The 11838-nt window shown below is 49.8% G+C and overlaps 1 protein-coding gene across 1 annotated transcript; it reads left to right on the top strand.

Annotated features, from left to right (window-relative positions):
* Positions 1-525: 525 nt before the first annotated feature.
* Nrn1 (neuritin 1) lies at positions 526-9299 on the top strand. Its single transcript, XM_027410366.2, has 3 exons — positions 526-789; positions 4982-5126; positions 8118-9299. The coding sequence occupies exons 1-3, from the start codon at positions 735-737 to the stop codon at positions 8344-8346; spliced, it is 429 nt and encodes a 142-aa protein (XP_027266167.1). The 5' UTR covers positions 526-734; the 3' UTR covers positions 8347-9299.
* The last annotated feature ends 2539 nt before the right edge of the window (positions 9300-11838 follow it).

Below are 11838 nucleotides of genomic sequence, written 5' to 3'. Positions count from 1 at the left end.
TAGAGAAAAAGAGGGTAGGCAGGAGCAGGGTCTGCAGGCCGCAGGGGACAGGGGCGGGAGGCTATATGGCTGGGATGAGTTTCCCCCCAGGCCAGAAGCACCTCAAACCTCGTTGCAGGGTTAGAAGTGCCTGGGTTCCTTGTGGCGCCCGTGGAGGAGGGAGCAGGTTGAACAATCGAGTGGGCGCGCCAGGACTCCCCGGCTCCGGGCGGGGAGAGGAGAGGGAGCCCCGATTCTGCGCAGGGAGGGGGCGGGGCTGGGGGCCCCTGGAACGAGGAGGCGGGGGTGGCCACTGGGATGGGAATCGGTCACCCCAGAGAGGCTAGATTTCGTTGAGATTGCACATTAATTGGAGATATCTGATTAATTCCAGAGTCTTATGACTATAAATGGCGATTCTCTACCAAGGTGTCTATATTAAAAAAAAAAAAAATCAATCCGTGTCATCCCCCACGTCAGGCCTGCTCGTGGGCGTGAGGCTGTACTTCCTCCGCCCCCTCCTAATGGAGTGAACCATTCCCAGCTCTCCCCCCCCCCCCAGCCTCTCACTCTCTCGCTCTCTTTCTGTCTCTTCCTTGCTCCCTCTCTTTCTCTCCTCCCTCTGCCTTCCCAGTGCATAAAGTCTCTGTCGCTCCCGGAACTTGTTGGCAATGCCTATTCTTCAGCTTTCCCCCGCGTTCTCTAAACTAACTATTTAAAGGTCTGCGGTCGCAAATGGTTTGACTAAACGTAGGATGGGACTTAAGTTGAACGGCAGATATATTTCACTGATCCTCGCGGTGCAAATAGGTAAGTGGCCGCCCGGTCCGGCATGGTAGGCGACCGGAGATTGCCAGCTCCAGAGGCTCCTAAAGAGGGACTTGCTGGCCAGCGTCCGCCGCTGGATGCAGAAAACCCTGCAGACACCCGGGGTCGGGGCTTTAGCTGTTTGGGACTCAGGAGTCCTGGTTCGGTTTTCCTAAAGTAAGGCGCTTGAAAGTGTGTGGCAGGCTGTTTTCTAAAGGAATTTCTCCTTTCTCTCTAAAGCGCAATTCCGTTTTGCTACCCTCTCCCGGGTTAAAGCGGGGTCGGAGCGCTGCGGCCCCGGTTGTACTGCAAAGTACTATTTTGAGGGGTCGTAAGGTGAATGCAGAAATAAGAAGGCTAGGCAGCTAGGTCTAAAAAGTTTATGTACAGAAAGCAAAGATATTCCAAGGCTGCCCTCAAACTGCAGCATTTAGAACTTTGTCCTTCCCCCGCCCCTCCCCCACCCCCCATATCCTAGCTGCAGCTTTTGCTCCGGGCACCGCAGACTCCGACAAGGAGGATAAATCAGCCAAATATGCACCGATATACTTTTTCAGGCGCTTGTATGTCTGTGACTTTACATATTAGCGTCTTTATTATTTGTATACTGGAAAGGTTCTTACGTGATTGTAATATGTGTTTCATGTTATTTTTGTTTGCGGCAGTTTATGGAAGGATTGATTTAATCCCCATTTTATGTTAAGGAATGTTAAGTCTCAGTAGCACAGTCAGAAAGCTTTTTTTAAAAGTTCATATTTCTCCAACCAAAATGCAAATGTCATAATTGCTGGAGAATCCACTCATCTGATGTCGGATGGGAACATTAATTAATGAAGCAGAGAAGTGAAAGTAAAGCAGCTTATTAATAGAATGGACAAGAGGAAAAAATAGAAACTCTCCAGTGGGTTTTCTGGAGATGAACTGCTATCATGTCAGGCTATAGAATTCTGTATAGACAAACCTTGCAGTATCTCAGGGGTGCGTTAGGGAATTTGTGTGGGACAAGAGAAGAAATGCTTAATATTTTTCTCCCTAAGAAATGTACATTAAAATTGACTCTTTCCATTGGGGTCTATCTGTATGCATTTGACATGATTTTTGAGAATTTGATTTGGGGGCATTGTTGTCGTTTTGCAGAAACTGGGATTTTGCAAAACAAGGACCATGCAAAGGGATGCTGGCTTTTCCTTTAATTTCAGGAAATGACTTAATGCTTTGCATCTGGTGGTTTTGTGCCTTTGACATTAGTTCAAAGAGCTGCAACAATCCTAGGACATAGGTCCCAAGGGCAGCAAAATTTCTTTAAGTGTTGGAAATAAGTGACTGTAGCATTTTGCAGTTAGCCTGCAAACGTTTACAGATCAGGAGAGAGAGATGGTTTTAAGACATGGATTTCACCCGACGATATTTGGAAGCTCAGTTTTCCTTGTGGGTGAGAATGGAAAATAATGGAACAGCGATCGCAGGAGCGATGCATTTGATTAACCCCCACCTGAGAATGACCAAAATATTGGCAGTGGAATTAAAATGTATATGTTCCCAAATACCTACCCTTTTTTGCATCAGAGCCTCGGTCTTTATTAATTCATGGATGGAAGCTGTCCCAAATCACTGGCATTTGGCAAGAAAAGTGGGGGTTGGGGAGGGGCGGGGAAGTAGAGGATGGTGAACGAATGAAGAAGCGCCTGGAGGAAGTTTGGGATGAATGAAAGAGGTCCAACGAATGAATGAGCAAATGAAAACCGCACTGGACAGGGATGTTAGAGAGAACAGAGGAGCTGGGGTCGACTGCCTGGGGGTTACAAAAATCGGGTTCAGAAAGAACTGAGAACCGACTTGCGCAGAGGCTTGTGCCTGCAACCTCTGTCCCGCGCATTGCTTCCGGCTTTTCAGTGAAAGCTAGATCTCTAGAAGCCACAATTGCGAAACACAGAAATGTTCCCGAATTCGTATTTTACACACGCTCACACACATGCGCGCTGCAGTATCTGCTCCAGCAACGCCTGGGAAAATAAGGTGACCGGAGCGCTTCCTACCCCCAGAAAGCCCCAATACCTTTTTAAAAAATCGTTATGGCATCTTTTCGGACACCGAATTTTGGGGGTGAGGAAGGTCCTGATGCCAGAGAGGCTAGGTTGCATTTTGTTTCCTTCCTGCAAAGGCATGTTTGTAGCAAAATTATAGAGGAAGCTGTGTAGGGTTTCTTTCATCATATCGGAGCTACATTAGAACAAAGATTCATTTATTCATAAGACGCAATGTCAGTGTTTAAATTTTGCTTTTATTATAGTGCCGAGGGATTTAAAAAAAATAGGTGTGAAGGAAGCTAGGTTTTTGGAAGGTTATGTGTCTGCCCCAGCTGAGGTGGAAGTTAACCTCCGTCCTTTCTGCAGAGCTTCCCGTTCCGGATTAGAAAGCACTAGTCCCGCCTAGCTCTTCCTGCGGCAATCTGCCGGCGCGCAGCTCGCAGAGGCTGAGTCTGACTGGGTCACCTTCCCCCGGGTCTGCAGTAGCCTGGCATTCAGGAACAGGTAGCTTCATAAGAAAGGATGCCCAGTGTTCCACCCTTCCTGGAGGCTTTCAACAGGAATAGCAGCAGAGGAGGCCTGTTCCCAGATCGCCCCTAGAGCCGAGGGCCAATTTCCTTCTCCGCCCCCACCGCGGAGATTTGATCCTCTCTGTAGTCCTTCGGGTAACTCCGGGTGTTTAGGGCCTTTTTACCGGTTGTTTCCCAAGCCCCCAACCCAGTTCTTTTTTTGCCACTGGATGGGAAGAAATGGCTATTGCACGTTAGTCGGCCTGGAAGCTAGTAGCTCTTAAATCCAGCTCTTCCAGATTTGGTTGGCTTGAGTTGGGGAGCTAGGACCCCAGTGCGGCCTGGAATTTTTCCCTACTCCCTCCTTCTGCCTTCTGCCAGTTCCTACCTCCTTCAACCCCACACCCTCATAGGAGCCAGAGACCTTGGCGGCAGCCTACCTGGCGCCTAGCAGGCTGGCTGCAACCTTGAGAGGAAAGGTCTGACCCCCTGGTTGTTTCCAGAGACATTAAGGGGGGGGGGGTGCAGAGGTGAGAGATGCAAAGAAGGAAAGGGACACACACACACACACACACACACACACACACACACACACACACACACACCAGGCTCCTGGCATTGACTGGGGTCACTGGCACAGATTCTCTCTCTCTCTCTCTCTCTCTCTCTCTCTCTCTCTCTCTCTCTCTGTCTCTCTCTGTCTGTCTCTCTGTCTCTCTCTGTCTGTCTCTGTCTCTCTCTCTCTGTCTCTCTCTCTCTCACACACACACACACACACACACACACACACACACACACACACACACACACAGACACACACACACCAGGCTCCTGGCATTGACTGGGGTCACTGGCACACATCTCTCTCTCTCTCTCTCTCTCTCTCTCTCTCTCTCTCTCTCTCTCACACACACACACACACACACACACACACACACACACAAAAAGTGCTGAGACCAATCGTCACCCCAGATAGGTCCCTGAACATTTAAACTGCCCTGATTTAGGCCGGCAGGAAATATGCACCTAAGGGTCTCACAAACAACAGACTTCATGCTGGGCCATCGGTTTCGTAATAAAAGCATCCCGTCTCCGTTTTGGCTCTTTCAAAGACTTTATTCGTTCGTTCATTCATTAGCAATATTTGCTGAGCACCTGACAAAGACCCAGGCGCCTGCTGCCAACTCGTGGGGTGTGGTGCTCGGTTCAGCGGCGCAACCGGGGCACCACACCTCTCTGGCCGTTTTCGCCCCCCAGCACTCCGCTTCTCAGACCCCCTCTGTCACCGCAAAAATGGAAGATTGCACCGCGAGACGTGACAGGGTTTTGGTGGAGGAAGTGTTGAGAGACAAGGAGGGAGTGAGGAAAAAAAGAGTAATAAAGGAGATGAGGGAGGTGAGAAGAGGGGGCGATGAAAACAGAAAAAGAAGTAGAGCTCAGTTGGGAGCGAGCTGGAGAAAATAAATGGACTCACCTCCCTGCCACCCATCTGTACCCACCCACGCTCAGATCCCTCCATCTGCACCAGAGGTGGGCCGAATGCAAATGGGTCATTTTTGGGCCACTGCGCTGAATTTTAAGAGACCATCCCAAGGGGTCATAGGGTCAGTAGTGGGGCAGGGTGGTGGCCATGCTGACTGGTGTCCATCCTCCCCACAGCTTACCTGGTGCAGGCCGTGAGAGCAGCAGGCAAGTGCGATGCAGTCTTTAAGGGCTTTTCAGACTGTTTGCTCAAGCTGGGAGACAGCATGGCCAACTACCCGCAGGGCCTGGACGACAAGACGAACATCAAGACCGTGTGCACGTAAGTGTCCTCTCTGACCCTGGGTTTCCCTTCTGAGGGCGTTGCTGGGGTCAGAGTTCCATGCTACCCCCTCCCCTCCTGCATTATAATAGCGGTAATATGTGCCTTTCTGCCTTGCAGCCAAAGCTGCTGACAGGCCCTCTGGCCCTGAGGCCCAGGTCCCTGGGTTAGAATCTGCACTGTCTAAGGGGACTCTGTGGCCTGAGGTCTGCTAAGGAAGAGGATTCTCCCACTAGCCTAAGTTTTCCAGTCTTAAGGACCTGCACCCAACAGGCACGAACCCAGGGCAAGTGACAGAATGCCATTTTAGCAGTTTCCCATCCCACACAAATCTCTGCTTTGAGGTAATCTCCAGTCTTTTTTCTTGTGAGTAGGTAGCCTGCCTACTACTCTGAATAGTTGACTTTGGTTTGAGAAGAGTTGGGGGTAACATAAATTTACCTAAAAGTGAAGCCCCCCCCCAGCACACTGAGAAAATCCAAGTGCAGGAAAGGACTAGGGTCTCCCTGTTTTTTAGAGAAAGCCTGAAACAATGTTACATGTCAATGACTTTGGAGCTTGGTAGGTTTTGCTAAGGTTGTGGTCCATTCCCAGGTTTGGGGTAGTCACCCAACTTGCTCCTATTACCCTTTCCCCTTCCCATATCTGTATGATCTCCCCAGATGGGGGCAGCTGCAAGTCCAGGAGAAAGGAGGCTTTCACTACCAAGTTCAGTGGTTGACTAGAAAGGTCGCCTCTGGCAGTAAAGAAGGCATCCTGCAGAGACCTTACATCTTACTGTGGCAGTCCTTAGAAATACCCTCATCTTCTGCACCATACATGTTCTTTTCTTTTGAAAATCAGCTGTGTTGGACCATTCCCACAAAATGGCCTTGCTATAAAGCTAAGGAAGGCAAGAAGCATTCTTTGTTCCCAGAGGTCAAAGTGCCCATTTTCCACATCATATACGTGGTTCTTCTCCTCCTAAATAAAGGAGAATGGGATTCATTTAAGCAATAATCAATTGGGGGGGTCTATCTTGCTATAAACTTTACTAAATGCCTCAGCACCCACTAGGAACTCCAACAAGTAAAAGGCTGGTATCTTTATCATAAAATGGAAAAATGTATTTAATTCCAAACATCTGATAAGAATGAACCTGCAACCAGGGCAGGTTTACATATTCCAGAACCTCCAGCATTTGCTAAAATCATGGTATATTCCTAGCTACTTTTAATTTTTTTTTTTTTTTGAAGCAGGACTAAGGTCCTGGGAAACATGGACAAGAAAAGGGCTGCCCCTGAGGTAGCAGACAGCTGGATTCTGAACCCACTATGTTAATAGTCCCCATTGCTCAGTAAGTGAGTGAAGCTCACCTCTCCCAGCCCCAGGTGTACTTTCCAGAAGTGCTCTGCCCCCATCTGGGATACAAAAAAAAAAAAAGAAAAAAAAAGGAGCCGTTTGTGTGTCCTTTGCTTTCCAGGTGTAATTGCTTTAGAGCTGTGCAGGAGAGTTGTCCCTTGCGCCTTGCAGTATCTGTAAATCTTGGTATTTATTACAAATTGTGGAACCTGAAAGTCCTGTGCTCAGGTCCAGGAGCCCTAATAACTCAGAGAAGGTAAAGAGTCCCTAGAAGGCAGCCTAATTCCAAAAACTCCAACAAGCATTCATAACTCGCCATCAGCCAAGAGGACAGATTTGAAGTGGAAGCAAAGGTTAAGCTTGCCTTCATCAAGCTTACAGTCTCCGACTAGCGAGCAAAAAGGAAAGAGCTGAGAAAAAAAAATGCACCCACACTGCTAAGAGGGGCTGCTGACCCTGAGCTCAGGGTCTGGGAGCAGTGGGAGCTAGACGCGCAAATCGACCCACCTCCGAAAGGAGACAGAGCCTTAGGAATCGATCACAGCTTGGGATTATATTTAGTTTCGGGATCTATTTTGAGTTTCCAGAAGAAAGGGGGACAATTATAAAAAAAAAAAAAAAAAAAGAGGTAGGATGAAGGTTGTGGGGGCGGGGCTGAAGCTGAGCAGAGGAAGAAGCTGAGGTACATGAGTTGATTTGGGAACTGACCGGAGGTGGTGGATCCCGAGCCCTGTCGGGGAGCAACAGCATAGGCAGCCCTCATGCCCACTCTAGAAGTGGGGGATACAACCTGGGGGTGGTAGAAGCTCCTGGTATCCAACCTATGCAAAAGGCTAGATTAGAGGAAGCACGCAGCTGACGGACCTAGAGCATAGGAGTTTGCAAGAGCTGGAGAAGGCTCCAGAGCCTGCTCAGGTGCTCAGGCACTTAACACTCACCCACCCGGGAATGGAGAGGAGAGCCGGCGGGGTCCCCAGACGCCTTTGGAGCTCCCCGACTGTGGAAAGGCGGGATGACCTCGGAGGACCGGAGCAAGCGGGGAGAGTGGAAAGGAAGAGACGGGGAAAAGAAAGAAAGGGGAAATGAGGAGAAACTGGAAACAAAAGGAAGGTGTGGGGGCTGGGTGGAGGGAGAGAAGGAGGGCGAAGGCGAGAGGACCGCGGCTTGGAGAGGATGGAAACAGAAGGGGCGAGGGGGAGGAGAATGTGAGAAGCCAGGAGGGGAGGGCCTGGCTCAGAGCAAGTCACCCATCTTGCGAGCTAAGAGGCATTAATGGGCCGCAGCTTGCAAGGCTTAGTGCTGTTTTCTTAGCTTTCCCGGAGGAGGGTGAGCAATCTGTTTGCGCAGGCCATGGTGCCAGCGCCAGGCAGCGGGTGCGACCCCGCTCCTGGCTGTCAGGTCTCCTCTTGGCACCGGACTAGAGAAATCAGACTGGGAAAGGGAAGGCCCACACTCTGAGACCGGGTTTCTGGGATAAGCCAAAGATCTGTCGGGTCTTTACCCAGTGCAGAACAGGTCCAGGAAAGGGAGGCCCGCGGGAAAGAGGCGCCCTGGGAGGTTGGCAAGGGCGCAGTCACCCGGGGCGCGGATCGGGGTCCTCCCACGCTCTAAGTGAACCTGCTTCTTCTGTTTTGTTCTGCTCCTCGCCAGATACTGGGAGGATTTCCACAGCTGCACGGTCACAGCTCTTACGGATTGCCAGGAAGGGGCGAAAGATATGTGGGATAAACTGAGAAAAGAATCGAAAAACCTCAACATCCAAGGCAGCTTATTCGAACTCTGCGGCAGCGGCAATGGGGCGGCGGGGTCCCTGCTCCCGGCGCTTTCCGTGCTCCTGGTGTCTCTCTCGGCAGCTTTAGCGACCTGGCTTTCCTTCTGAGCTCGGGACCAGGTCCCCCCACCCCCACCCCGGCTCACCCACCCACACTCACTTCATGCTCCCGGAAATCGAGAGGAAGAGCCATTCGTTCTCTGAGGACGTTGTGATTCTCTGTGATGTTGAAAACACTCATGGGATTGTGGGAAATCCTGTTTCTCTTTTTTATTTCGTTTGATTCCTTGTATTTTATTTGCCAAATGTTACCGATCAGTGAGCGAGCAAGCACAGCCAAAACCGGACCTCAGCTTTAGTCCGTCTTCACACACACAAAAGAAAACGGCAAACTCACCCCCATTTTTATTTTTATTTTTATTTTTTTGGCAAAAGAATCTCAGGAATGGCCCTGGGCCACCTACTATATTAATCATGTTGATAACATGAAAAATGACGGGCTCCTCCTAATAGGAAAGCGAGGAGAGGAGAAGGCCAGGGGAATGAATTCAGGAGTGGTGTCCACGTGGGAAGCATCCGGTGAATACTCACACTCACGTCTTTCTTCCACAGTACCTTGTTTTGATCATTTCCACTGCACATTTCTCCTCCAGGAAAGCGAAAACACACAGTGTGGGCTTTGCATTTTAAGGGTAAGAGACAGACAGATAAAAACAGGTTGTGTGTGGCGGGAAAGGTGGTCAGAGGAAATGCTTTGGTCACTGAGGGGCTGGCTTCACCTGCTATTGTTGAGGCATCGTTCAGGTCCGCTGCCTTTGTTTTCCCTCCTCTCTCTTGTTTTAGCTGTTACACACACAGTAATACCCGAATATCCAACGGTATAGATCACAAGGGGGTAATCAATGTTAAATCTAAAATATAGTTAAAAAGATTTTGACATAAAAGAGCCTTGATTTTAAAAAAAGAGAGAGATGTAATTTAAAAAGTTTATTATAAATTAAATTCAGCAAAAATTTGCTACAAACTATAGAGAAGTATAAAATAAAAGTTATTGTTTGAAATCGGGGTGTCATTGTTTTCCTTCGCCGAGTTCCCAGAATACCTAGAAGAACACACAGCTGCCAGGCAATAAATTCACCTGTTCACCAAATGGCTGGATGACCTGCTGTCTCTATGGGGACCTTCATCAGTTGGACACTTGGCTATGTCTCCCAGATTCGGCTTATATTTGAAAAGAAGAAAAAGAAGTCGTTTTCAAATTAATTAGAGACCAGAGGCCTTTACTAAGTATGCCCTGTGGCTTTCACATGCAGATATAATGTCCGTGGTCAGCCTGCTTCCCAGGCCTCAGGTGGGCCTGAGCCCTAACCTAGGTTCCAGCGGGCCGGGGCCCTCATGGCCACAGGCCTCTTCCTCTGCGGTGGCTAGAGGCAGCTCGCAAAGGAACCGCCATTAAGGGCTCTGCAGAGGGGCAGAGAGGCTGCGTTCCCAGGCGGGGTTCAGACGAATCCTTTCATAATTAATAACACAGCTCAGCTGAAATGGCGAGGAGACGGGGCCCTATTGATCTGCCAGTCCATCTGCTTCCACCTGTCCTATTTATAGGCTCCTCATGGCTTTACAGATTAGTAAACAGCCGCAGTGGAGACCGGGTCCAGGGTCTGCATACATGGTGTAGGTTGGGGGAAGGCGAACTACACATCGGCTCTTGGATTCATTGAAATCAAAATCTGATTTCACTGCGTGTAGGGATGGGAGGGAGTTCGTGGGAGCTCCCTAGGGTACATGGAGGGGCGGGAGAAGGATGAAGGCTGATCCCTGTGCTGAAGCAGGCTCCTACACCCAGCAGCCCTCAGCGGGGAGGGTGAGCCAAAGCTCTGAAATGCAATGTGTAAACAATCGCTAGTGTAACAGTTCATAAATCAAACCCAGTGGGTCGCAGCCCAATCTGCATTCCCCCCATGGAATGAATTCCAGCAACACATGCGTCCTTGCGCCCCGAGCGCTGGAAGCTGCATGGATTCTTAATGGCAGCATACATTACGGGCTCTGGTTCACGCACGCGCCTCGCGGGGCCACTCTGGGAAACAGTTCCACAGGCTCCCCGCCCCCAGCCCCTCCTCCTCCCTCGATCTGGATCTTAGCCCAAACCAAAGGAGATCCTGCTCCCTGGGCAGGGGTGCTGCCTGCGCTGGATCGCTCATTATTTTGGAAAACAGTTGGAATCTGTTCATAATTTCATTTCGATGGTATTTTTCAAAAAGTCTAAGTACACAGATGACCAACCTAAGCACAACCGCTAGAATTTAAACGAAAACATCGAAGCTTGTCGCAAATAGCAATCTATTTAATGGGGTGAGGGTACAAGGAGAAAAAAGAGGGGCTCCTCCAGTACTGCTATTGTTATAATAGCTGGCTGCCCAGGATCTCTTTCCTTTGCGAATTGGGGACGATCTAGTGCCCAGCACACAGCTCCGAGTTTGTGGAAATGAAGCCGGCTCTCTGCGGGCTTTGGGGAAAAGATTGACAGGCAGACTGGAGTCACTCCTGGCGTGGCGAGCTTTCCTCTAGACCCTCCTCCTAGAAGACCACAGCAGGTGAGGCTGTGGGAGGAGACAGAGGGATCAGGGAGCCGGCTGATTTGTTCACTCAACAGGGTTCCTTTCTAGGAACCCCTAGCTTTGAGTGAGGTTCCAGCACTCCCCAGGTGGAGCTGCTCTAGAAGGAAGGCTTCCCAACCCTAAACCCTCTGGCGCACCTACTCCAAGCGGTCCCTGTGAAGACAGGAAACAAGGGCTTACTGTTAGAAGCTATCTTACCTGGTCAGGGGACCATGCTCACGTGCCCATCTCTCCAGGAATTTCGAGTCTTCAAAATCCGTTTCTGGATCTTCAGAGAACGTTTCTTTGTGATTGTTTAGATTATTATTGCACCGTCTCCAGCTATCATGTGCTGTTTAATAACGATGACATCTCCGTATGTTGGTTGGTGTCACTGTTTTTAAGCAGCAATGTAGAAGTTCCGGTTGCCATTTCTAGGAGGTGGTATAATTAGGGTGTGTCTGTCCTACCGCTGGTGAAGTGGGCAGAGTGGTAACCAAGTTTAGCAATCTGCCTTCTCCAGATCTGACCTGCGGGCATCTTCTTAGGCTCTCCACACTGCCCACTGGCGCAGGCTTCCAGCATTTGAAGACCACTCCATCCTAGGCAAAATAGATTCAAGGCATCCTAGTTCACGGTCAGCTCCGTGTGAAAATGTGAGAAAGGCCATTCCAGGAACTTACAGACTGGTGGGAGGGAGAATGAAAGGGAAGGAGACAGGTTGAAGAAAGACACCCACCGGCATAGGAAATGAAACCCCCTAGAAAGGTGGGGAGGGAAGACATCCAGAAAGTGAGGGTAACAGAGAAGAGAGAAGGGAGCGATTTGTAAAACAAGGAAAGAGGACAGGGCTTGGGGGGATGGGGGGGGAAGAGAACAAGAGAGATAGGCCTGCTTCAGAGAAATGGAGGCCAAGGTGAAACCCGCTGCTGCTTTCACTTGGGACTCTAGGTGAAGCGACCTGGAGTGACCACACAGACTTTCTTCCTGCAGCTCCAGA

This window comes from Cricetulus griseus, chromosome 3 (assembly GCF_003668045.3).
Source record: "Cricetulus griseus strain 17A/GY chromosome 3, alternate assembly CriGri-PICRH-1.0, whole genome shotgun sequence".
NCBI lineage: Eukaryota > Metazoa > Chordata > Mammalia > Rodentia > Cricetidae > Cricetulus > Cricetulus griseus.
The sequence above is the reverse complement of the archived record's forward strand: the minus strand, read 5'-3'. Positions and strand labels throughout refer to the sequence as shown.

Bases quoted from the DNA above. Each gene is read 5' to 3' on its own strand.
- Nrn1 (XM_027410366.2), top strand. From the start codon at position 735: ATGGGACTTAAGTTGAACGGCAGATATATTTCACTGATCCTCGCGGTG. The intron at 790-4,981 runs GTAAGTGGCCGC...TCCTCCCCACAG, and splicing joins GATCCTCGCGGTGCAAATAG to CTTACCTGGTGCAGGCCGTG. The intron at 5,127-8,117 runs GTAAGTGTCCTC...GCTCCTCGCCAG, and splicing joins AACATCAAGACCGTGTGCAC to ATACTGGGAGGATTTCCACA.